This window comes from Psittacula echo (genome assembly GCF_963264785.1).
Source record: "Psittacula echo genome assembly, chromosome: 3".
In the NCBI taxonomy this organism is placed as follows: Eukaryota; Metazoa; Chordata; class Aves; order Psittaciformes; family Psittacidae; genus Psittacula; species Psittacula echo.
The window spans coordinates 110,668,175-110,693,623 of NC_137736.1; the positions used below are offsets into that span (position 1 = coordinate 110,668,175).

The 25,449-nt window shown below is 40.1% G+C and overlaps 1 protein-coding gene across 1 annotated transcript; it reads right to left on the minus strand.

Annotated features, from left to right (window-relative positions):
• Positions 1-1,244: 1,244 nt before the first annotated feature.
• Positions 1,245-25,449, minus strand: ZC3H12C (zinc finger CCCH-type containing 12C; the record flags this gene model as incomplete). Its single annotated transcript, XM_080613744.1, has 6 exons — positions 1,245-2,641; positions 3,406-3,512; positions 4,372-4,606; positions 5,607-5,746; positions 19,258-20,024; positions 25,426-25,449. 6 exons carry the CDS (start codon positions 25,447-25,449, stop codon positions 1,245-1,247), a joined length of 2,670 nt encoding a protein of 889 aa, XP_080469870.1.

A 25,449-nucleotide genomic window follows, 5' to 3' on the forward strand; every position in this document is an offset into this window, starting at 1 on the left:
AATAAACAGTTTAAGTTATTATTCTGAGCTACAATATCATACCATAGTGCAGTTAATAAATGTTGCATACCCTCAACACACAAAACCTTTTCAGGCCAGCCTTGATAAATAGCAAGAAAAATCAAACAGTATCTTAAATACAAAACTTGCATTGAGATAATTAAATTCATTTAAAAACAGGTAAATATTTTATGAAAAGCATATTTTATCCAGTACACTTGTGCAGCAATACAAAGAAAAAAACCACATAAAACTACTAAATGAGACCTTACGATTTCAGGCCCCCTTCTCCTGACCAGAAATACATAGAGCTTGGTAACAACACACAGGAACAGAAACAGGGGAGGCTGGTTTGGGGGAAGTTCTGAGCATTTGCAGCTTCTGGCAGGCTCAAAGGGGACTGCAAATTCCCAGCACCTTTGAAAATCAGGCAATAAGGCTTTTACCTTATCCATAAATAGTAAACAAAAAAACCCACCAACCATTTTTTTAGCTCCTCCGATTGCATCTGATCTTACTAACAGACTGCATCAACAAAACATGTAACTATTTAAACAAAACAAAGCAAGCAATGAAAAGTGCCATACTATAAATTACAAATATATTGTTACCCATTTCACTGTTAACTGGTAACTCAATTATTTGTTTAAAAAACAAAGTCAGGGCTGTAGCAAATCTTTGTTTCCTATAAATAGATGATTATAGCACAAAAAAGCTACAAAACCAACCAACCAACCAAACATAGATACTTATGGTGTTGTAAAAAGTTCAAAAACTTGGCTTGAAAATTGCCTGCCAGAAGTAGCAAAATCCTTTCTGCAGGTTGTTTTAATACCACACAGACCAAGGACAAACAGTTAAAAACGAAAACAAAAATCCCAACAACATGTAACAAGGATAGAAAGTGCTGCATATAAACCCCTGATGCACCAAAGATTATAACCAGAGACCACAGATTATTTTTTTATATATATATATATATATATATATATTAATTTAAACTGGAACATTTTCCAGATGTGAAAATAGCCATTTAAAAAATTTCAAACTAGAACACGAAACATATCTGGTACTTCTGATGCATGGGGCTATACATACAGACTCCATGATACAGTATTTCACATAAACGGATTACTATATAACCTCCTTGCTGAGAAGGAGATCCCAAATGCTATTGTAGCAAACCTCCCTCAGCATTAGAGCTGAGCTGAAAACTACTAGACACCACAAAGATGCGTCATCTCTCAATAACCTAGCTGAGATTTTTCCATTAAGATGGCTGCAGCGAGCTGCTGAGCGTCCGTCACATGAGGGTTCTTCTTCATAACGATCCTCACAAGATCAGGGGGGAAGATGTTGCAGAGGTTAATGTAAACCTTCTCCCGTGTGTCTTGGTGCCTTAGAGGGTCTTGAGGGATTCCACAGTAAGGTACACGCCAGGTCTGGTCCTGCTGTTCAGGTAAGCTTTGGAAGGCAAACTGCTCGTAACATGGCTGTGTGGGGTTACTTGACAAGGAGTAGGTCTGGCGGTAGCCATATGCATCCATCCCATAACTCTGCCTATCCCAACTTCCCAGCCCATCTTGGCCAGAATAAGGCTTTCTGTGTCTTAATGGAGAATTATCATATAAACGCGAGTCTGAAATGCTGTCTATTCTCGTGGACACAAGGGCTCTCCCCAGATGCATAGTCTTTGTGTGTGTTGAACTCTGAGATGCAGAGTAGTCACTGGGACAACTAGAACGAGCACCAACTGTTGGATGCTGCAGATGCACAGCCATGTATGGAACTGGAGGTTTGTGGTGATGCTTTGGTTCTTCATGACTATAGTTTTGCACTCGTGCAAGAGGCTCATGGTAGCTCTGCAGGAAAGGCTGAGTGTTAAGGCGGCCATGGGGGTGCATATGTTGGCACTTCAAGTTCTCCTCCAGCTGTGGGTCAGGAGAACTCATGTAAGAGCGATCGCTGTAACCCACGTAGGAATCACTACTGCCACAGCTAATGCTCCCTTCGCTGCTGCAGTCAGACGCTACAGAGCTAATCCTATAATCTGTGTCCAAGGAGAAGCGCCTCTCAGGACTACGTGGACCAGATATACTTAGATTTGAATATGTGCTCAGCATAGAGTAATAACCTACATCCACAGGAGACTCACATTTTGGATACTGGTCATAAGGCATTGGTGTTCCGTGATTTTTGGTTGCCATCATCACTGTAGAATACTGTCCCTGTGGTCTTTGATCCTGAGGTGGGAAGTGAACTCCGGGTGGAAGGCCGTTAGTTAAAGGTGCAGTACTTTGGGATTTTGCAGCAGAGGAACTCGGTATGCTAACTAAAGAAGGTACAGACCTGGTTTCCAATTTGTTTTTGGTGGGAAGCTTTTCCTCCAAGTCTTGATAGACTTGAGTCCTTATACTAGGATCCGATTGCCTCTTTGGAGCAGCACGTTTCAGCTCAGAAGTGCCATCATTTTTAGAGCTACAGGGAACACTATTGCTTTTTACCAGTCCTCCCTCACTCGTAGTTTTGGCAGCTGTGCTTCTAGACATGGCACGAAGTTCATCAGCTACAGATCGCTGAGGTTGATTTCCTCTTTCTGGATGATAGTATTTACATTTGTGTCCATAGGTACATTTCTTCCCTATTAATACAAACATAAACAGATAAAAAACCATAATCACCCAAAATCTATTAATCATCAAACAGAAGAAATGTCCCTAATTTACAGTTTTACTGATGACTGAAAAGATCTTGCAAATGGCTCTGTGCAACACAGGGTGAGATCTAAGGTCTTCTCTTTGTATTATGGGAAAAAGAGGCAATGGCAGCGTGCTGCAGCTAGTGCTCTGGGAATGCAGGCCAACACAACCAGACACATTGTGAGCTGAACATGACACTGTCAGTGTGTCTGTACACACCTGATGTATTGGGCCAAGGAGATATACAGGCAGAAAACTTAACAGGAAAGTCCCAGGAGTCATAAGACCAGCAGGTCTCAGCTCAGTCAAAATGGTGGTGTGCCTGTGGGGATTCTCAGCAGCCAAAGTTCAGACAGATCAGTCAATTTTCTGGAAGAAAATTACATGTCTTATGACCAAATCACATTACAAAAGGGCCTTCTTGAGCCTGCAGAATTTAGGTGCTGTTTTGGATCTATTCCTACAAATGATTAATAAATTTGCCCTGTTAGTTCAACTAGTAGACAGAAATGTTCTCTAACTAGCACATGAAAAAAATCACCTCACTTCCTACCATCAACTCAGCATTTCAACCATTTCAACCAGGCTAAGACAACAACGTAAAAACTTCTGTTGAAAAGCTTTTATTTTTGTCAGTGTTAACATAAAGCAGGACCTTGTCCACAGTCCTGGCAGTGCACAAAACTGACAAGTTAAATCAAATTACCATATGGACACGGTTGCTTCTTATGTTCTGGCACAATAGGCTTCTTCCTAAGAAAATTGTCCAGACTTGGCCCATGGCGGCCAAGAGGATCATCAGGAGGCATAAATCTAAAAGCAAAACAAAAAGTATTATGGAAGCAAACAAGCCTTTTCATATTCCTCATGCAATGATCAAGAACCTCATGACTATTTCCCACACCATAACCTGCCATCCTGACATTTTTAAGTCTGGGTATTTTGAGAGCTGTTTTGAAATGCCACCTTTCTGCTGCAGGTACTACCCGAGAGGTGAGTTACAGAAACAGGCACCCCTAGTCTGCTTCAGACAGCTTTAGTCTAGCTCGGCTGACTGCTCTGCAGCAAAGCAGCAGGGCTGCACACAACCCATTCCTAAATCAAAGTAAGGGCAGCAATACAGGTGTGAAACCCCACAACTAACTCTGCAAAACTGCTGACTGTCCAAGACTCTTGCTCCAGCACCTAAGCACTCAAATCCAAGTGTCTGCTTGGGAGAGTGCAGTGGTAACTGCAGTTGATCTGTATGTCAGTGTAGGAAGACACCATAGATGTATCTAAGCAGACAGTTGAAGTAAAGACCTCCTGAGGGTCCTACCAACATGGGGTTTTCTATGACTCTAGGATTTAGGAGTCTAACCACAAGGACTCAGAAATGTGGCTCAGGGTATCAAAAGAACTGGAATATTATACCATATCATGCATCAAAAACACATTGGCATACACCAAAAGAGGAAAAAATAGCATGAAAAAACATATTGTTATAAAAAAGCCAAATCAAAAAACAAAGTTGGAGTACTTTTCACCAGAAGATCGAATCTATGATCCACTATTTCTCCTGTTTTTCTACATGTTTCTAATGATTTGGGTGTAACACAGGAAGTCATACAAGTCTTTGAACTGTCCTTTCCTCAGTTATTGTAGTGGCACATACAAAGATAGAATGACTTACTTGTCATTAACAAATGAATACATCAGCAAGCGTTCATCTATGAACTTCTTCCATTCAGGCTTTTCATTAGCTAGATCCCTGTAGTTATCATTGGAAACAATGATGCCATCTGACTCAAAGGCCAACTTCACTATAAATCGGTCATCATAGCATACCACCCTTCTCCCTTGCACTCGGCGGGATGGTGTGAACACAAGAATCTTCTCCTTTTCTAATTTACGCAAGATTTCTTGATCTACAAAGAATAAGAATTGAAAGTTGAAATGAAAAATAGGTTTGTTTAATCACCACAGACATCAGATTTGATGAAGAAAATCCAAGCACTTAGGACTAAATACGATCTTAAAGGTCCCTTTCAACTTAGTTGATTCTATGATTCTATGTCTTAAGTGGTTATATTTCAGCAGACGATATCTGGTATATGGTATGTGAAGTTACAGCCTGCAGTCAACTGGCAATACTTTCAAAAAAACCCTGCAAAGAAATGAAAACCTCCTGTTCCACACCATTTCTCTAAGACTAACACAGGGGACCTTGTTCATGCTGCTGTGGTTCAAAAGAAACACTATTTATCAAAATACCTGTGAAAAACTTTTCTCACTGAAGGGGTGCTTTTAAACATTAAGGAATGTTTCAGCAAATAGGAGGGCTACACCCAAATACAGCCAAGGATTTCCCGTTACTGAGCTCCTTGGTGAAGACAGACCTCTTCCTTCTTTTTGTGGTACCCTGCAAGAAACATCTTTTGAAATAATTCCAGTATCTCAAGTTAATGGAATTACTCTGCCCACATAGAGACGCTTACTCCTCAGAAGGTGTCACTGCTAATACCCCCATGGACTAAAAAAAATCTGCATTCTGTACAGGCACTCTGGCTCTTCACAAATATTAACAGCATCCCCTAAAAAGAGCTCCGATGTCATCTCATAACCAACAGCAAATAAATGTTTTGTATTAATTTTTTTCTTTTTTTTTTTTTACCTCCAGTAACACTTCAGAATGTATCTTTCCTCGAATGGTTTACATATTTATAGATAAGGTCTTATCAAATCCAAAGAGTTTTCTCTCTAACCCTGCTAAATAAGCATATTTAACATTTTATGTGGTTCCTTCTTATCCTACACAGTCTGTCAACCACCTATCCGAATGCATTTTCTTCTTCTTTGTGTGGAATCTGGAGATCACAAGCCGCTCTGAAAGATGGACTCAGAATACTAAGGTGGAACAGAGCTTACCTGTGATAAGAGCATCAGGTCTCGACTGTTCTTTCCTCCATGCTGGCACAAACACAGTAACATCCTTGTGGCCTCTTTCCAAAAACCAGTCTACTGCCAATTTGATTCCTCGACAAGAAAATACTTCTTTGTTCCCATGGCTGAAACACATATGAAACTTCCTTATTGTATGATTTTGCTTTTCTATGACCATCAATGGAGCGCAGTGGAATGCCCTGCAGCTGCTCTGTGGTTTCTAAAGGCAGCTGGGAGTCAGTCCCAGCCTTCCCCAAACACTGACTTCACTTGCAAAATGGTGTGGGATGCTGAATCTGCCCAACATTTATAGCACCTGTACACAGATTCAGTAAGGAAGGAAAAACACAAGTAGGGAGCATTAAAAATCCTCATAGCCCAAACAAAACTATACGGTATAACAGGCACCACGAAGATTCGATGAGGGAGAACAGGAGGCCTGAAATACCAACATGGAAGAGTGCAATGTGTTTTGGAAATGCCAGCAGATGAGTACTGAGCACCGGTGTGCTCAGTACGGGAAGAAACAGCAAATCCTTGCTACAGGAGTTCCGTGAGGTCCTATCCAAACAATGAAAGAGAGAGGTCTGCAAGCCCAAGGGGATGGCAGGCACTCTGCAGGACAGATGAGGCAAACTGGAGAGACTGGCCAAAATCAACACTTAAGAATTTGCTCAGTACTGTGCTTCAGAAGGAGAAATTAACTGTGTATTAAAAATGCTGTGGAGAGGCAGTTAAGCAGAATCTGATCAGACATAAGCAAAACAAAAGATGTGCGTCTGTTGTGCAATAACTGTCTGAGGTAAGGCAAGAGACACAATTATGTCATTTCCTAAAGGCAGATGAGTCCTCAGCCAACTTCTACAGCCAGTTTTGGGCATGACGTATTACAAAAGACACAGATGAACTGGAAAGAATCCAAAAGAAAGTAAAATGAGACCTATGGGTAAAGGCTGAAGGAAGCACATTTAGTTAATCTGGAGAAAAAAGACAGTCTGTGGAGGAGCAAAACAATCTACAATGTACAGAAGGTAATTAAAATAGAGGACAGTGATCAACCACTGGGTGTCTAAGGAAAAGTTCTGGGAGCAGGAGGTTGCAGGGCAGCCTCTGTGAGAAGAGGGGCTGTCCCACGCCAGGTAGACTCAGCTCTAGTTGGGTCCACAACAGAGGAGAAGGGAATGAGGAACACCAAGGTTAGAGGAGGAGCAGGCACACCCCCAGAGAGATTTGCAGCCTGTGGAGAACAGGAAAAGTGCAAGTGCTGTTTTGACCCATGAGTTTTCTTATTCATGTTCCTCCTGTTTTCTCCCCTGTTCTGCTGGTGCGGGAGCAGCAGCCAACCCACCACAGTCACACCAGGTAAGGACAGAAAAGTCCTTTAACTAGACTAAGGAACAATCAAGACGTACATTACATAAAGCTTTCTATCTGATCAATGGGACAGTCTGCCTGGGGATTTCGGGATCTCCTCACTGGACACTTTGTAAAAGAAATCAGCTGGCTCCTCTGAGGCCAGCCCAGGCTGTCCATGCACAGGAGGAGATGAGCAACTTTCTGAGGTCTCTCCCAGCCCCACAGGTGTGTGTAGCAGAACAAATACACCAGCATGGCAGCAAGCCGCTACCTTTCAGTTGGCTAGCTTGTTGTGTATAGCAGGTATGCCACAATGTGCTTTCCAGAAAGGTAAAAGACAACTCCTTCATCAGGAGTGATTTATAAAGGGGACAGCATGATGATGGATAGCCACAGGGGTCCTAAAAGTTCCTCCTACTCGCATGTTTTGAGGTAAATAAAAACACCAGAAAGTTTTTTAAAAACATCTTTTTTTTTTCAGTAGGACCATTCTGAAGTACCTATTTCCAGCTTTCTAAAGCACATCTCTGCTCTGTGTTCCTTTATACTTTGATACAGCTTGAGTAATTGTGCTATGGATGAAGTGCCACAGTGAGAAGGTGCCAAAGTACGAAAACATTTAAAACAATGTTCAGAGTCCAAAAGCCTGTGAAGGAGGTGGTGTGAACCTGTCTAGGGGTGGAGAGAAAATGAATCATGGCTAATACCTCTCCCAAAGCATCATCCTCAGTAGATGCTGTGCTGAAGGCCCCAAACAAAAGGAAAAAAAAAAAACAACAAACAAACCAAAACAGAAAAAACAAACAAAAAAGAGGGAAAATTAAAAAAAAAAAAAAAAAAAGAGGCCACTACCATTATCTGGATTTAAGTGAGGAGGAACTGTGCTACTTCCTCTTCTATTGATGCTGGAGCTGAGACCTGGAAACATATATTAAGATATTATAATCATTGCTGGATATAATAATCAAAAGTTTGTACATTTAGGCTGACACAAGGTACTCCAAGGATAGTTCCAGTCCATCTACTGTACCTATAGAGCTATTCTAGGAACACTGTAATGAGCAAGACATCTATGTATCTCACTATCCTGTTTAGCTATGGTTATAGGCCTCTGCAATAATACATTCTGTTTTCATCCAATACACCATTACATTGTAATGACACTGTAGTAATAAAACACATAGCAATTATTTTATTAGGTATTGTTTCATACTACCCAATTATTTCTGTTCTTGCTTGCCTGAAAGAGTAGCTCCTTTGTGTACTTCATAGCTTTCTAAAAGCAAAAAATAAAACCACATACCGATAACATCACATGGGCATAGATGGACTGAGCGCACCTTGAGAAGGATTTGGGGGTGCTGGTTAAGGAGAAGCTCCACATGAGCTGGCAGTGCTGGGCTGCATCAAAAGGAGTGTGACCAGCAGATTCAGGGAGTGCTCTCCAGAGATGGAGAGATTCTCCACTTCTTCTCTGCTTTCCTGAAACCCCACCTGCAGTACTATGTTCAGCTCTGGGGCCCTCAATGCAGGAAGGACATGGACCTGTTCGAGCAAGTCCAGTGGAGACCAAGTATCATCAGAGGGCTGGAGCACCTCTCCTGTGGAGACAGGCTGAGAGAGTTGGGTGTATTCAGCCTGAAGGAGAGAAGGCTCTGGGGAGACCTTAGAGCAGCTTCCAGTGCCTAAAGGAAGCCTACAAGAATTCTGGAGAGGGACTTTTTACAAAGGCACATAGGGACAGGACAAGGGGGAATGGCTTTAAACTGAAACAGGGTAGATTCAGATTAGCCATTAGAAACAAATTCTTCATTATGAGGGTGCAGACACACCGGCACAGGCTGCACAGAGAAGTTGTGGCTGCCCCATCCCTGGCAGTGTTTGAGGCCAGGTTGGACGGGGCTTGGAGCAACCTGGTCTAGTAGAAGGTGTCCCTGGCCATGACAGGGGGCTGGAACTAGGTGAGCTTTAAAGTCCTTCCCAATCGAAACCATTCTATGGTTCTATGATTTAAAATGCACATGCACATATGCATAGAAAAACCAGCTAACAGCATTTCCAGCTATGGCAAGCCTAACTACATCTCCCTGAGACAACACAGAATCAGGACACTTGGTGCACATTCAGTACTCGGAGGGCAGCCATAGGGCCTCCTTTGCAAGCCTGATACAAGAAGTTACTGTTCATGCTATCAGCTGGTCATGTGCAACCATAATCATACTGCAATCCATTTTAAAACAGCTGGGAAGGGCTTGTTCCAGCTACTAAATTCCAGTGAAATCACTGTACTGTTATTACTCTAAACAATCTCCATGGTTTCAAATGGATAAAACCACTTTTCACTCCTGACAGCGAACAAGTATTTTGTTAGACCACATTTTAGAAACAGTATTTTTCCTCCTGTAAGTCTGAGAAATCATTTCAGGAATGAAATCCGGGCCTCTCTGAAAGAAATGGACATTCTTGCCTATTGCTTTCCATCAGGCTGGAATTCAAGCCACACTTTTAAAGGTGGAGGGAGGATCAGGCAGTTCTCTTGCCCAATACAGACTATTACAATTCTTTCATCCAGAACATAAGTTTTATATATACTTAAACTTCAAATACATTTAAACTGTACAAAACACACATGGGGAATGTGTTACAATCCATACATTTTTTCTGCATTGCTGAGCAAAGGGATTTATAGCTTCTATAAATCTTCACTTCTTTTTCTACTCCTTTTCAGACACGTCTAAGATGGTATCTGAGTGGATATAAATTCCAAGAAATGTAAATGATTAGTGACAAAGCCTGTGAAGAAGATGTGCAATTAGAATTTGTTCTTTTCTTCCATTTTGTTGTCATGCAGATCTGATGCTCTCCTTTTTGTGATCTCTGTGCTTCATCAGCTTTATGATACATCATATGGTGAAAAGACTGAAATCATCCTGCTGCTTCTGACTTTTTTCCTTTTTTCCTTCTGAATAGTTGTAAAAAAGAGGAGAAATGTTTGGTGTTTTTTTTTTTTTTTTTGTCAAGAAACTTTCTTTTAAAAATCTCTTCCCAATTATTACAAGTATGTGAAAGCTCAGATCAGTCAGGATGTCAGCTGCAGTCCTGGTGCATATAGCTTTAGTTCTGCTTGCTGACTGTGTTTAACCTACCACTTAGTTGAAAGAAGATAAAGTACATTACTTAAGGTTTATCTACTTTTCTTTCATACCATGCATAAATGATTCTTTTTATCACCAGTTTTATATTTGGCCTGTTGATAGCTGTGGTTTTATTTCTGGATTAAAAAAAAAAAAACCACAAAAAAACAAAAAACAAAACACAACCCCCCCAAAAAAAAACACACACAAAAAAAACCAAAAACCACCCCAAAAAAAAACCCCCACAAAGCAACCAAACAAACCCCAACACTTCCTGAACAAAAACCAATAATTTTCTAGGCTCGGAGAGTTAGTAGAAAGTGGTAATACATCTGATAAGAACATGTTCATTTTCTCTGTTACCTTCCTAGCCCCCAAACTAGATTATCAAGCGACTGTCTTGAAAAGAATTAAGGTATACATTCCTAAACAGCGACTACTAACAACAGTTGCAAGACTTAGGGTGTGCTCTAGTGCAATATCCAAATCAACACGGAGCCCTCAGATTTGAAAGCTACAGAAAACACACACATTAATGATAAGAAACATTAGCGATGAGGTCTACAATAATGTCTGCTGAATAAACATACAGGTTTTTACACAACTGGAACGTGTACGCATCAATGTACTTCCCATGTAAAAGCATACTGATTAAAAGCAAGAAGAACAAAACTAAAACACAGATCTGCATGGTAACTTTAGAGGGTTAGCAAATTATTTTCTTCTATCATGTCACAGGAGGAAAACAGTGCTCAGTCCATAGCATAGAGGTAAGAATTTCCAACCTATATCATATTAGTGACTCATTAGCCTGGCAGTGTGTTTTTGCCACTAGCCTAATTCCCTTTTTATATTCTTTCATTTTTTAAAGCTCTAATTTCCTAATCAGAGAAATAATTTGTCCTACAGCATTTTTCAGTAACCCAGCCTCTCATCAGTCCTGAATAAGTTCCTTATATATGTATCTTGGTGCTGACACAAAGTGAATGAAAACAGTTCCCAGATGTTTGGGTTGTTGTTTTGGTTTGGGTTTGTTTTTTTTTTCCATTAGCCCACGATAAAGTCTTTGAAGGAAAAAAAGTTGAAAGCTGCAATGCCTTTCAAAACATCTTTTGTGTGTAGGGCTTTCAATGTCAGAGCACTCTATGGACTATGGCAAGTGTGGTTGACAGCCAGACATGCATGCAGGTGTCTGGCTGAGCAAAAGTCATGCACTCAGCAGTCAGAGGTCAAAAGAGGCAAACACAAGTTATACTCAAAGCTGCCAGTGACAAGTTTCTATCCACATGATCATTACTTGTTGGAAAAATACTTTTATCTATTCCTTGAAGTCACTTCTCAAAATAACCTAAGAGACTAGACAGCCAGTGCCACTGGAAGATGAATTTCTATACCAAGGTACCAAGACAAATTGTGTCTGCCGAGCTCAGCAACACACAATCTGAGCAGAAGTTAATGCAGCTCAATTGTTAGTTCATTAAAATACATATGCAATTAAACTGCCATACGAAAACTACATATGGCATAGGTAAGACAATCAAACCATCCTTTGGTTGACACAATTTGCAGTTGTGGAAAAACTTCTATGTAGACAGGGTATCAGTGAACATTTTACTATGGCCAAATGATGTGCTTCATGGTTAACACACAGGGACAAGACTGAGTTGCCTAAACAGAGATATCTTAATGCTGGTTAGGCACAGTATCACAGTATGCTAGAGATTGGAAGGGACCTCAAAAGATCATCTAGTCCAATCCACACCTTTGGGTATCTCACACTTCCTGCAGCTGAATGCCACTCCTGAATGGCACTGTGGTCCCTGTCACATCTGGGAGGCTTGGGTGTATGCTTGATGCCATCAAGCATCCAGAACATCCATAGCTGAAAGGATGGCTGGGCATGAAAGCTGTAAAAAGACTAAGATAAGTGTCTTGAGTGGGAGTGTTAAACTTAAAACCAACCTCCCCAAATCAGCACCTTCCTCTTAGAAGTAAAAATTAAGTATGCAATGGTTATCTTGTACTGCATTTTCCCTTATGCAACAAAGCACCATCAAGCACCATTTAAATATATAGGCCAAGGTTTTCCGAAAGGGGAAACTGAAGTGCATCACCTCCATGGCCTGGGAATCCTAAGGGTGAAGTCTTCAGAAGAATCTATTAGCTTAGAACAAGATTAATTGATTTCAACCTGCAAACCCAGATAGAAAATGATCAAAATAGTTCAGTCCTTTTGCCTATATAATTCTGAAAGTGGTTGTCTAAAAATTGTAATACAGCTAGTAAAATATCCAATTATCTGCTTATCAGCATTATCTTCATGCTGTGCTCTCTGTACGCACAACAAACTTCAGCTCATATGTTTTCAGCAAAGTTTTATATATATTTATGTAAAATTTGAAACTTTTTTTTGTTGTTGTTAGCAAAGTCTGAAGGCACCCAAGGTAGCCAGGGAAAACTAACAAATATTGAGCAGAAGCAAATGAATACAATAGTTAAAAGTTTTCCCATTGCCTTTGCACTAAAAACTCTGTTCCTTACTCCTTACTTCTTGGTGACAAAAGCCTAACTTTGATTCCATCAAAGTATCACAGCAATAAACAAATTTTAGGCCATTTTCAGCATCTCAGCCTTCTCCTTGAAAAGGACAAAGGAAAAGGACTGTGCAAATACGCTGCAGTGAATTTCTCTCTTCAGAAGGATCTCCCTCAGCCTCAGCAGTAAAGGAAGGTCCTAAAATGAAGTGGCAAAAGGGAACCTCCAAACCTTGTTTCTGCTGCCTCATAGAGAAACAGGACCTTCTCCCCTCTACTCTAGACTGCAGAGGCTCAGCTCAGGAAGCTGGTTGTGTATGAAGAGCAAGTCCAAGAACATACTGAAGATAGATGTAGCTGATGATCTGTCAGCGCTAGATGGACAAAGATCACCATCTTTTCCCTACCTCAGTTACGTAAAGAGGAAATTTAAAGTAACTTAAGTCTCACACACAGGGATACAGAACTACTGTTGACTGAAATGTGTTACCTGCATAGTATCTATGTTGTGCAGCTTACACTAAACAAAGGTCCCATGTGCATTTTAATGTCAATGAACAAATGCCTTTCTTACTCATATGAACTAAGGTACTAAGTGAAGATTTTACATTACAACATCATCATCTACATTCAAAAAACCCCACCTAATGAAGAAGGGTTAGAGCTACACAGTTCTCTGGAAAGCTGACAGGTAGGGCATGATGGAAACCCGAAACCTACCCTTTAGTCCAGCCTCCCTCAGCTGTGGGAAGTGTCTATCAAGAGCTCCACAGCTGCTCCAGGGGATTTGCTGTTCACCTCTGATTTTAAGTTTACATACACAGAAAAATCAGTCTCATCTGTAAGAGTATTCTAACAAAAGACTTTGTGTGCATTAGGCCTAAATGTGTAGACATCTTTCCTCTTCTGGAAAGGAATTAAGTCAACACCATGAAAGCTAAAATAATGAAGAACAAGACTGGATCTGAAGTATCCCATAGAAGTTAAATGGCAATTCTTAAAGTCATAGCCTGCAAAAGCCACCTTTCTGATACTCAGTTGAAAGACCGCTTTTGCTTTGTTTAACCACTTTAATCAATTCATGTTCTTCTGCTAATATGGGAGCTTTAAACTAGAAATACATAAGATGCACCTAATCAGCTGTTTTCAGTTTAAGGTATGAATGACAAACAATGCCACCTCAGCATATAAGAGCTTTCTAAGCAGATAAATAGAAAGTGGGTGGGTGTGTGTGTGGTGGTGGTGTGGTTTGTTTTTTGGTTTTCTTTTTTTTAATTTTGGGTGAGGGAAAGTTGTTTGGGTCCTCGGGGGGAGTTTTTTTGTTGGTGGCTTGGTTTTTTTTTTTTTTTTTTTTTTTTTTTTTTTTAAACTACAGTTTGCTAAAGCAGCTTGTCTGGAACAGGAGCAGTCACCAGATTAGACCAGCACAAATGCCGGCTCTAGCTGGCCAGAGTAAGTTATTCTGGCCCAAACCTTGTTCTGTGCTGCCCTCAAGGGCACCACAAATCCATCCATCATGCAACCAAATATGAACATCCAGTCACATAATCAGATACATCCCTCCTCCCTTGTGTCACACCTAGCTGTCCTCCTACCCACAAAAACACTGTGTTTCATTTACAGGTCTAATAGAAAAATAATCCTTTCAGATACACCCCCCCTCCCCCTTCTGAATTAGGAAGCTGGATCAACTCATTTTGCAGCCACACTGTTACTAGATAAGATGCAGGTAGGAAAGCATCCCTGGCAGCAAGACAGAGGTAAGGTGGAAAGTAAGTCACTCTGCATCACTCATTAGATGCTTTGTGAAACTGCATCCTTGATTAGTCATGCAACGGAGAGACAGGGCAACATGGAGTGTTTTATCCTCCCAGAAGACAGCTGTCTCATGCTACTTGTATTATTTGACACCAGTCACCTCAACCTCCTCCACAAAACTTACTCCCCTCCCCCACACATCCTTTAAAGGAAAAATCGCAGTTCTTATCTAGAATAATTATAATAATAAATGGTATCAAGTATGTGTATTACAACAAGGGAGTAAGAATATAGATCACAGTCTATGCATTTCTGTGAGAACATATGAGGCATCTCCAAAGAATCTCTCTTGAGAAACTATCTACAGTCTTGCTTAGGGAACAAGCTCATTTCCCTTTACCAACTCCAAAGTGAACTCATTGGCCACAGCTTAGAAATGCAAAGAGGAAAGAAAGGAATAGACTGCCAATTTATAGGTTAGTAACTCACACAGTATCACAGTATCACAGTATGTTAGAGATTGGAAGGGACCTCAAAAGATCATCTAGTCCAATCCCCCTGCCAGAGCAGGAACACCTAAATAAGGTTACACAGGAATGTGTCCAGGCGGGTTTTGAATGTCTCCAGAGAAGGAGACTCCACAACCTCCCTGGGCAGCCTGTTCCAGTGTTCCGTCACCCTCACTGAGAAGAAGTTTCTTCTCAAGTTTAAGTGGAACCTCTTGTGTTCCAGTTTATACCCATTACCCCTTGTCTTATCATTGTTTGCCATTGAGAAGAGCCTGGCTCCATCCTCATGACACTCCCCCTTTATATATTTATATACACTAATAAGGTCCCCCCGCAGTCTCCTCTTCTCCAAACTATAGAGACCCAGCTCCCTCAGCCTTTCCTCATAAGGGAGATGCTCCACTCCCTTAATCATCTTAGCTGCCCTGCGCTGGACTCTCTCCAGCAGGTCCCTGTCCTTCTTGAACTGAGGGGCCCAGAACTGGACACAATATTCCAGATGCGGTCTCACCAGGGCAGAGTAGAGGGGAAGGAGGACCTCTCTCGACCTACTGACCACCCCCCTTCTAATACACCCCAGGATGCCAAGACTCCTCCTAACAGGAGCCAAGACATTTGGCAGAAATTTGAACAAGGTTGTCTGAACTGCAGGTAAATTCCTGTATCTGACCCCCTGCTTTGAACATCGTTGTTCTGCACGTAAAAGCTGAAATCTTTCCTTTTTAGGTATTTAAAAAGCTTATTTACCATTACCTATTTTCTTTAAAGGGAAAGGCCAGATCCTGTTGGTAAACAACTGGTTGCACAGCTGGTGTCAGCAACAGGGACTTGTCTTTTACAAACATGGGACTGACTTTCATAATCAAGGACTGACTTCTAGGAAAAGGTAGGATCCGCTTCACCAAGCACAACAAAAACCTCTTCGTCAACCAGCTGACCAAATGCAGAGCTAAAGTATCTTTGCCAACAGGCTGGCCAAGACAGCAAGGTATGAGCAATTCAGGAAGTTTATGGAATGTACTGATGATAACTTAAGATGGGTGACTGATGACCCAACAAGGGAACCTTCTAGGCCTCATACTTACAAACAAGGAAGAGCTGGTCAGAGATGTGAAGGTCAGGAGCAGCCTTGGCTGCAGTGACCGTGAGTGATGGAATTCAGGATCCTGTGAAGAAAGAGCAGGGCAAAAAGTGGGACTGCAACCCCAGACTTCAGGAGAGCAGACTTTGTTCAGGAGATTACTATGTGATATAACTCTGGACACAAAAGGGGCAAAGGAGGGTTGGTTGATTTTCAAGGACCACCTCCATCAACCTCAAGATTAGTCCACCCTGATGTGCAGGAAGCTGGGCAAACGTGACAGGACAAGACTGTCCCTCAGCAAAGGTTATGGAGCACTGAACTGGGACATTCCCAAGCTGCTGGGCCCTGATGGGGTGCACTCAAGAGTGTTGAGGGAGTCCGCTAATGAGATCGCATGGCCATTCTTGTTAATCTTAGGATGTGGTGAATGGGGGTGTTCCTAAGGACTAGAGAAGAGTAAATATTCCTTCTATCTTCAAGGAAGGCAAGAAGAATCAACTCAGGGAACTACAGGCTGGTCAAACTCACTTTGATTCCTGCTAATGCTCCTGGAAGCCCCTTCCTAATAAATTACGTAGACTGGGTGAAGGTGATTTTGAACAGTCAGCATGGATTTATTAAGGAAAAATACACATGACCAACCTCAGAGCCTTCTATGGTGAGATGGCTGGCTCTGTGGATTAGGAAAGCAGTGGATGCTGGTTTTACTGTGGCTTTAACAAAGCTTTTGACGCTGTCTCTTGTAACATCCTCACCGACAAACTAATGAAGTAAGGGCAAGATAAGGGGACAGAAGAGGCAGACTGAAATTTGGCTGACCTGCTGCATTCAGAGGGTTATGATTAGAGCCTAAAGCCCAAGCAGAAGCCAGTGTTGGTCTACCCAGAGGTTGATACTGGGACAAGCATTGCTTAACATCTTCGTTAATGACCTAGATAATGGGAGAGAGTGCACCCTCAGCAAGATTGCGGAGGGTGAGTAACCAGGAAGGGCAGTACACCAGATGGGTGTTCTGCCATTCAGAGGAACCCTGGCAGGGTGGAGAAACAGCCCAGCAGGTACCTCAGGAAGTTCAACAGAAGGAAATGCCAACCTTGCACCTAGGAAGGACTAACACCACACATCAGTACAGGTTGAGGGCCAAACAACTGGAAAGCACCTCTGCAGAGAAGGACCTTGGGGTTCTGATGAACACCAGGCTGACTATGAGCCAGCAATGTGGATTTTCAGCACAGAAGACCAACAGTCTCCTGGGATTAGGCAAAGTGTTGCCAACAGATCAAGGGAGGTGATCCATCCCCCTGCTCAGCCTTGGTGAGACATCTGGAGTGCCAGGTTGAGTTCTGGGCTCCCTATTACAAAAGAGGCGTGGACAATACTTGAGAGAGTCAAGTGAAGGACAATGAAGTTAATCAAGGGTCTGGAGCACGTGCCATTCAAGGAAAGGCTGAGAGCAGGGACAGGAGAACGCTCAGGAAAATCTTACCCATGTGTATAAACACCTGATGGAGGGAATAAGAGAACAGAAACTTTCTCACTGGTGTCCAGTGACAGGACAAAACACACTGGGCACAAACTGGAATACAAGAAATATTGCTTAAACATAAAAAAAAAACTTCTTACATTGAGGGCATTCAAACATTGGCCTACAGAATAGGTCAAGCCTCCATCTTTGGAGATGTTCGAAACCCAATTTCACACAGCCTTGAACTGACACTGGTCTGTGCAGGGGACTGGACTAGAAGATCTTCAGAGGTCCCTTCCAAACTGAATGATTCTGTGATTAAATTTGGTAGAAGACATGTTAATTTGATTCCTGGACACAGAAAGACTGCTGTACTAATAAATCTAATCTGTTTTAAGGCCCTGTAGCATGCATAGCTTGCATGCACATTTGACTCATTTCATGTCAGTGGTCAAGAAAGTAAATTGAGCATAGGAAGGCAGGTCCTGAATATTTATGCTAATACTGAATAAACATTAAGGAAAGGTGACTGATCTGGAGCTACTTCTGGAATGTATTCAGTGCAGTTTGTGGAAGAAGTTGAACCTAAGTCTACTCACAAAGTCTGAGCTCTGCTAACTAGCTAGCATTTACACAACTGTTTTGGATTTATATGTCAAATACAATCTACACCCATTTTAGAGTCTCTGGATAACTTCTTGGTTGAGTACCAAATTGTGTTTGTTCAACTTCCTTGCCAGCTCAAATTGAACAAGATTAGGAACGACACATCAGGTAGAAAGAATTCTCAGGAATACCAGATTTATGAAGAAGTAATATCCTTGCTTCACTGGCTAACACATCTACTTAAATAAACAAAACAAATAATACTGGCATAAATGAAAGCTGTATTTAAATTTAATTTGAGAAAGCCTCATTTAAAGGTAATTGACTTGATTACGAACTAAGAAACTCTGTGCCTTTAGCCCAGAAATGAACTTATATAACTAAGCTAATGAAAACCACATCAAGATTAAAATTTACCTTCTAAACCACGGTGCTATTAACCAGATACTCCTTACGAGTTACCCAATTAGCTACTAATAAATTTGTCATTTAATCATTCTTATAGCCATAAAAAAAAAAATCTCGGGATTTCTCTCTGCCATTTCCTTCTCTCTCTAATCACCTATGAAGTATGAATCTCCCACCTCCCCACAGACAAGTTTCTTGCTATGCACCTACGTAACTGGGGTCAGTATGGGTGAATGCTGGAGGTAAATGTGTTATCTGTGGGCATGTAAATGAAAGTCTAAAATGTAGCAATTTCAAGAATTAATGGCAATAAAACCTAACCCCAAATCTGATAACCAAGACCAATTTCACAGACAGATCAGTTATTGTAAGCCTACCAAGGAGAAGTATCCCTTAAGCCGCTTAATTCTAAATCACTTTTTTAAGGAATCTTAGATTTTCTTTAACCTCCTGTATGTAACTAGATACAGCAATTGCTCATAGCAGTGGTGCTTATCAAAAATTAAGTAAGTACTAGACCAGCAGCAGGAAGGAAAGATTTGATAGCTGCCTACACAGGGACAATGGTGTTAACCCATGGTTCCTCTAACTCAAATATAAATCTGACTACAAGTATAAATTACTGGACTCTTACAGACCTCTAGCCTGATTACAAGATTGGCATACTGTGTTGTCAACAAAGACACTTGCGAGAGAGGTAATTATACCATTCAGTGCTTGAATGGGGCAAAATCATTCTGCTTCCATTTAAATATAAAAGCAAAAGCTTAATGGTCACATACCTCATTGCAACATTGCTGCCATCAATAACTATTGGCCTCAGGTTGTCACCATCTTCTGTCACATCCTCCTGCAATGGAGACTCTGACCTCTGAGACTCTATGGAAGACGCTTCACGCATTACACTAGTGTTAGCATTAGTTACAGTCTGATCAGTCTCAGTTTTATTCCCAAGTTTGACAAGTTCTCCCAAAATATCATTTATTAAAGCATCAGTACCAAGTTTATTTAGTACAAGTTGAACCTGCTCTTCAGAGTAACCCAACTTAAGTGCAAACTCCAGTTTGGTTTGATATTCTCTGACCACATCAGGGGTCTTTTTGACTTCCTTAGGTACTATCTGAGCCTCTTCTATCCTAAAGTCTTGCAAGATTTCATTTCTTTTTAGTATATGAGGCTCTAGGCAAGGAGATCGGCACACCAGTCGGTGAGTCTTAGGCAATAAATGTGATTCTGATGTTGAATTATTCAGTCTCTCTGAATCATTATCAGAATTTGTGCTTTCTTCAGAGTCACAGCTGGAACTTCCAAAAGTCTCTTCAGATGCCTCCTTGTCCACATCTTCTTTCCTAGAATTAACCTTATCCATTGTCGGCTTCTCCACCATTGACCAAGGTACAACTGCATTTATTTGTGTGCCAGTGCTCCCCACATAAAGGTGGCCTAAGTCATGCCCCAGATGATCCTTCAAGCCCATGAAGCTGCTGCATGTACTTGACTCCACTTTGCTGTTTTTCTTGTATTCCTGAATATAAAGTGTTCCGTATTCCTAAAGAGAGAACAAAAACAATGCAACCGGTTACTTATATTGCTTGTTTTGTGTTTTGTTGCTGACTCCTCAGAACTCCATTTATTCCCTTCCAGTAGAGAAATGTGGCTTTTTTTGCTAAAAACTTTTCCTAAGGAACATTTATAGCTAAGGGGATAAACAACTGATCATTTTTTCCTGTGTGTATCAAATGCTTTTACTTAAACATTTCTAGAAATGGATTTATGAAAGAACAGGAAACCAAACACTGCAAATTCACCTACTGTAATGCAGACAGAAGCATGTCACAACTTAGAGGAACCAAGATATTTCTTCTACCTTAAGACAGTATTGTAAGAATAATAAAAAAAAAAATTAAAAAAAAAATCAACTATAAAATACAGGTACTGTAAAAGCATTTTAAACTAAACACCAACTCTGTTGAACAGAGAAGAACAGGCATAGTACTATATCAGCTGGCTTATTAGGCAAACATAAGACATTGTAACACATAAAATGAATTAGTAACACATAAAATGAAAACATAATTAAATTAAAACTTATTAGCCCTAAAAGACACTATCAGTTCAACCGAATACACTCAAAACTATCTCTGAATTCCCTTATAAAGTGATAATTAAGTCAAGAAAGACTAACTGCACTCCACAGAGCACTGCATTAGTAACACACACAGAACTTAAGAGACATGGATTGATCTAATGGCAAATAAAGCCAATGGAAGTCTTTGCATTGATTTTCACAGACCATTTGTCAAGACAACAAGGCAACAAAATTAAAAGCTGATTTAAACTCTCAGACTAGATTTGTGCAAGCCTTTTGCTGAATCAAAACTACATATAGATAGAAATCACGTAGGAAGAACAGAAGAAGAAAAGTTGCCATTTTCTGAACTTCATACACTTGCCACGTCAGTTCTTCTGGAGGAATTTTGCATAACGGTAGTTATATACAGAAGTTAAGTACCCATTTCATCACAAGGATTACTTCCACAACTTACATTTAAAGGCAGATTGCTACCTCTTTCCCTTTTGTTCTTTTAAACAGGAATCTTTGCTAACTCCTTCAACAAAGAAAGTAAAAGATAAATGATTTCTCATAGATAAAAATGGACCATATGGACCAAATGTACTGCAAGGTTACCATAAAAATGAAGAATTTACATTAAGGGAAAACTATGGAACAAAAGAGTTCTTTTACACTTCCATCTTGTAAGGCAGAATATTAAAGTAAGATACAGAGTCAAAGGACTTCACTTGACCTTGACAGATACATTACAGACACAAATTTCATCAAGAACAATATACCTAGAAAAAATACTATGTCAAATAGAATCTCGTGATCTATACTAACAAATAACAGGTATGTCGCAGGAACAGCCAATATCTGTCAGCAAGTTCATTAACCCTCCTATCCCCTTTATGTTAGCAGATAAGAATGACCCAGTATTTTTAAAATACAGTGTACTTTCCTCATCTTGGAATAAAGATCTGAGAGTGCACACACAAGAAATTAACCCAGAGGAAAGACCAGAGAGAATCAAGCAAAAAAATCAGTCTGTAGTTCAGTAAAAGCAGACTTCATTGGCACTGACTGCTGAGATACCACTGTTGTGGTGGAGCATTTTGGCTATGGGGCACAAAAACTTGCTTTACCTAAGCTTTTCTAGTTCAACTAAGTAAATCTATCGTCAGTGTTTTCATCTCCAACACCTTAATCCAGGCAACACTCATCAGAAAGAAAATACGCTAAAGTTTTATTTAGATCTGACCTTGTTAGAAGGCAGCAGAGCTGTAATTCATATGTATATCAATGAATATTACTTTCTTTTAACTCAAAGCTTTAAGTTTTCAAGTAACACCACAGATTATAAACAACAAGAATTTAGGAAATGAACCTTTTCACACAGTGATTTATTAACTAACATAATGCACTTGATAGCACAGCGCTAACAGCAAATCACAACAATATCCCAATAAAAGGATACAGTTAAATAACCAACACTGTGGCCTTCGCAGCACAGACACCAACACAAATAAAAAAATTAAAAAAAAAAAAAAAAAAAATCTCAAACAAGAAATCCCTATTGGAAGCGAGGCTGCTTAGCAACCAGCCTGTAGTTGCTAGGATGCGCTCCTTTAACATACCATCATGAATACTAGCGCAGCGAAAGAATAATTTGGTATGAACAAAAGCCCATGAAAGAGAGCGGGACTTAAGTGCGTCTGGTTTCCCTTTGGAGAACAATGCAGCTGCCAAAACGATCTGGAAGCCCCGACATCATTGTTCCACCAACCCCACAATCTGCTCTGACTCGAGGAAGTCTAGTTAATGGGCAACACTTTTAAGCTGGACTGAAAAGTTGAGCTGGCTCATGTACCACTGCCACAGAATACGGGGAGATAATGGGTCACTGCCTAAATCCATGTACTGTGAAATGTCATTTTAGTATTGAAGTGAAAGTAGAGGGAGGTTTTTTTTGGAAGGGGGGAAGAGGAGGTTGCATATTAACAGCACGGAATAAACAAAGCTTGAAGTGCATAGACAGAAAGAGGATGTTTTCTCAGTGTTAGTTAAAATAATACTTAAGTCATTCTTCAGTCACTTCTTCCTTGAAGTTTAAGTGCTGTACAGCAACTACAACTGCAACACCCTCCACCTCTGAATCCACCCAGGGATTCAAAGAAGTCACTAGCATATGAATATGTCTGAAGATCAGGCATTATATGAAACATACTTTAGATGATTTGCACACGAAAAATGACTGTAAACTGAGCTTTGTCCATTGTTGGGAATGTATACGTAATCAGCCTCACAGCTATCTATTAAGTCACCTGTCAATCTCCATCTTGCTCCAATATATAATTGCTTCTTTTGTACAGAACTCTACTGTTTTTCTGAAACTATGTAAAGAATAAGGTAATAAGAGCAGCAGCTTTAAAATCTGTCACAGCATATAGTCACCATACTATTGCTTTAAAGCGTAGTTGAAATGATGTTTACACTTGTAAATCCAAAGCTAAAGATTTCTGAAATAGTTTTGCATGAGCAGTACACTATTCCTGGCATCTGGCCTAAACCCTGCATTCAAACTGCATTTATTTTCAGACAAATTTTTAGAATGTCTATGAACTTTGTACACCATATGGATCTCTTAAAAATGCTAGACTTTGGAGCTCCCAACATGATGTCCTTTATGAGATTCATTGACTAGAACCATGAAAATCAAATGTCACTGTTGAACACTGTTGGAATTGATTATTTTATCTTGATTTGGTTAGGGAAGAGCAACATGCCAGCCAGTCTATTTGAATTAATTTGTATCCCAAATAATCACTAGTGTACCTATATATAGGACAATGAAGAACATGAAAACCAGAAAAGGTCATATTTATCCAAGGAGCAACATCAGATAAGAACTCCTTGCACTCTTTATTTACAAAGACTTTCATTACACACATATGGTTTTAAAGTATACCATGCAATATAGCTTAGAAAAATATCTGCTATGAATTCTGACTCAAGTGAGAGCCAAACAAACATTAAAAAATCTGCTTGGGCAGACTTCAACCAGAAAATCATTGTCGAGAAAGTCTCCAACTTTTGGTTATGCTCAGCACAGCCGAGTAATAGAACTTGTTTTTATGAAAAAAAACTAACAAAACTGTTAACTCTCAATTTAGACATACGTATGACAACGTTTGTTTTAAACTATATCCTGTTTAAAACTACAGTATCTCACACTAGGTTCACTGTTAAAGGCCTAAAATACTGTATTACTGAGTCAAAGGCATTTATAAAGTATAAATGTAATACTCTGTACTACTACATTGTGGAAATGTAATCTTTTCCCATTTCTTAGAAGTCACCATTATTTTCCACTAACCATTAATCAGCCCATTAATTCACCTTTTCACAAATCAGAAATATTTCTCAAAGGGATGTGGGCAAGTACATCATCTTATCTTTTAATATTCAGAATATTTTCCACTTACAACTGAGCATAAGAAAAGCAATTTAATGCAAATTTAGTTCACAGAGGAAAATAACGAAGAGTGAAACAGTGTCATGTGGCACAGTGCAACAGAGCTTGTCTATTCTCAAAAGGCTGTCAAAAGTTTCCAAAGATACATTCTACAGTGAAATAGTTCAGCCTATTTTCACACAGGCAGACTTTTTCTGAGTCTTCTAAACACAAAATGGAAAATATTGAAATCACAGTTTGTTGAAACACTGTCGTTACTTGTCACAAATAGAAGTGCAGAGCTGATCAGAAAATAAAAAAACCTGATTGTATCTGTTATTCAAATGATAGAGATACTGTAACAATGCAAATAAAATAATGAATATGTAATAAATGCCTACTGCTGTAGTTTCTATGTATTTAATTACCATTGCATTTCAGCAAGAGCTGTTGTCTGCATCATTCTATCCAACAAAGGAAGGATGTCCCATTGAACAGATTGGTTAATGCTCTGGGGCAACAGATGTCTACTGGAACTGCAGGAGACCAGCAACTGGTGGCCTGCCCATCTTCTGAAAACTTTCAATAGACTCATGCATATGTTCACACAATAGGGCATGTGGTAGAAATGCAAACCTCTTTTTAACCCTTTTATATGCTCTCTTTCCCTCCCAACTCATATATGAAGGTCTTTGTTTTGGGTTTTCATTTTTTTTTTCTTCACAAGATTCTTGGAACACAGGCTCCTGGTGTATACAGTGTTTGTTCTTCAGCCTAACATCTGAACTCAAAACATAAAGCAGATTAGAAAGTTCATAAAAATAGCCAGGCTAGACCTGACACACTTAAGAATAGCTTTCAAAGCCAAAATATTTGACTGGAACATGTTCCCATCCAACAGCATCCTCATGCTCTATTTTGCAGTACGGTATCTTCAGGTAGCCTGGAATGGAGCTCTTCCTATTTTCACAAACACTGGAGACCGCACACATTGTATGGTATAATGTAAAAGACGTTTGATTTTTTTTTAAAAAAGCTTTTTCTACCAGTCACAAATTAATGTAAGTAATAGCTCATTTGCAAAAAAAGAGTAAATACCTGTAACTTAAGAGTTGAAACCTCCCTTTCTCCTGAGGGGACTTTAGGAGAATTTGTTCTGTTGATGGCTAATGCCTACCATATTCAAATTCTGGGAAATACACCATTACGAATGCTTTTGAAAGTTCCTTAATAGAACACACTAGGTGAGATCATTGCTCTTTAATATACTTAAGTCTTCAGGCAAAATTGGTTTTCTTTCCCTCTTTTTCCAAGAGACACCCAAAGTGTGCAAATCTTAGCCGACACACACACTAGCTATGCTGTCCAAATGCAAACCGATATGCTGAAACACCAGAAAGGTGAAATGTCCCATTTCTGCAGAGAAGTCCATATACTTACGTTCGCTGGAAAACACACAGACAT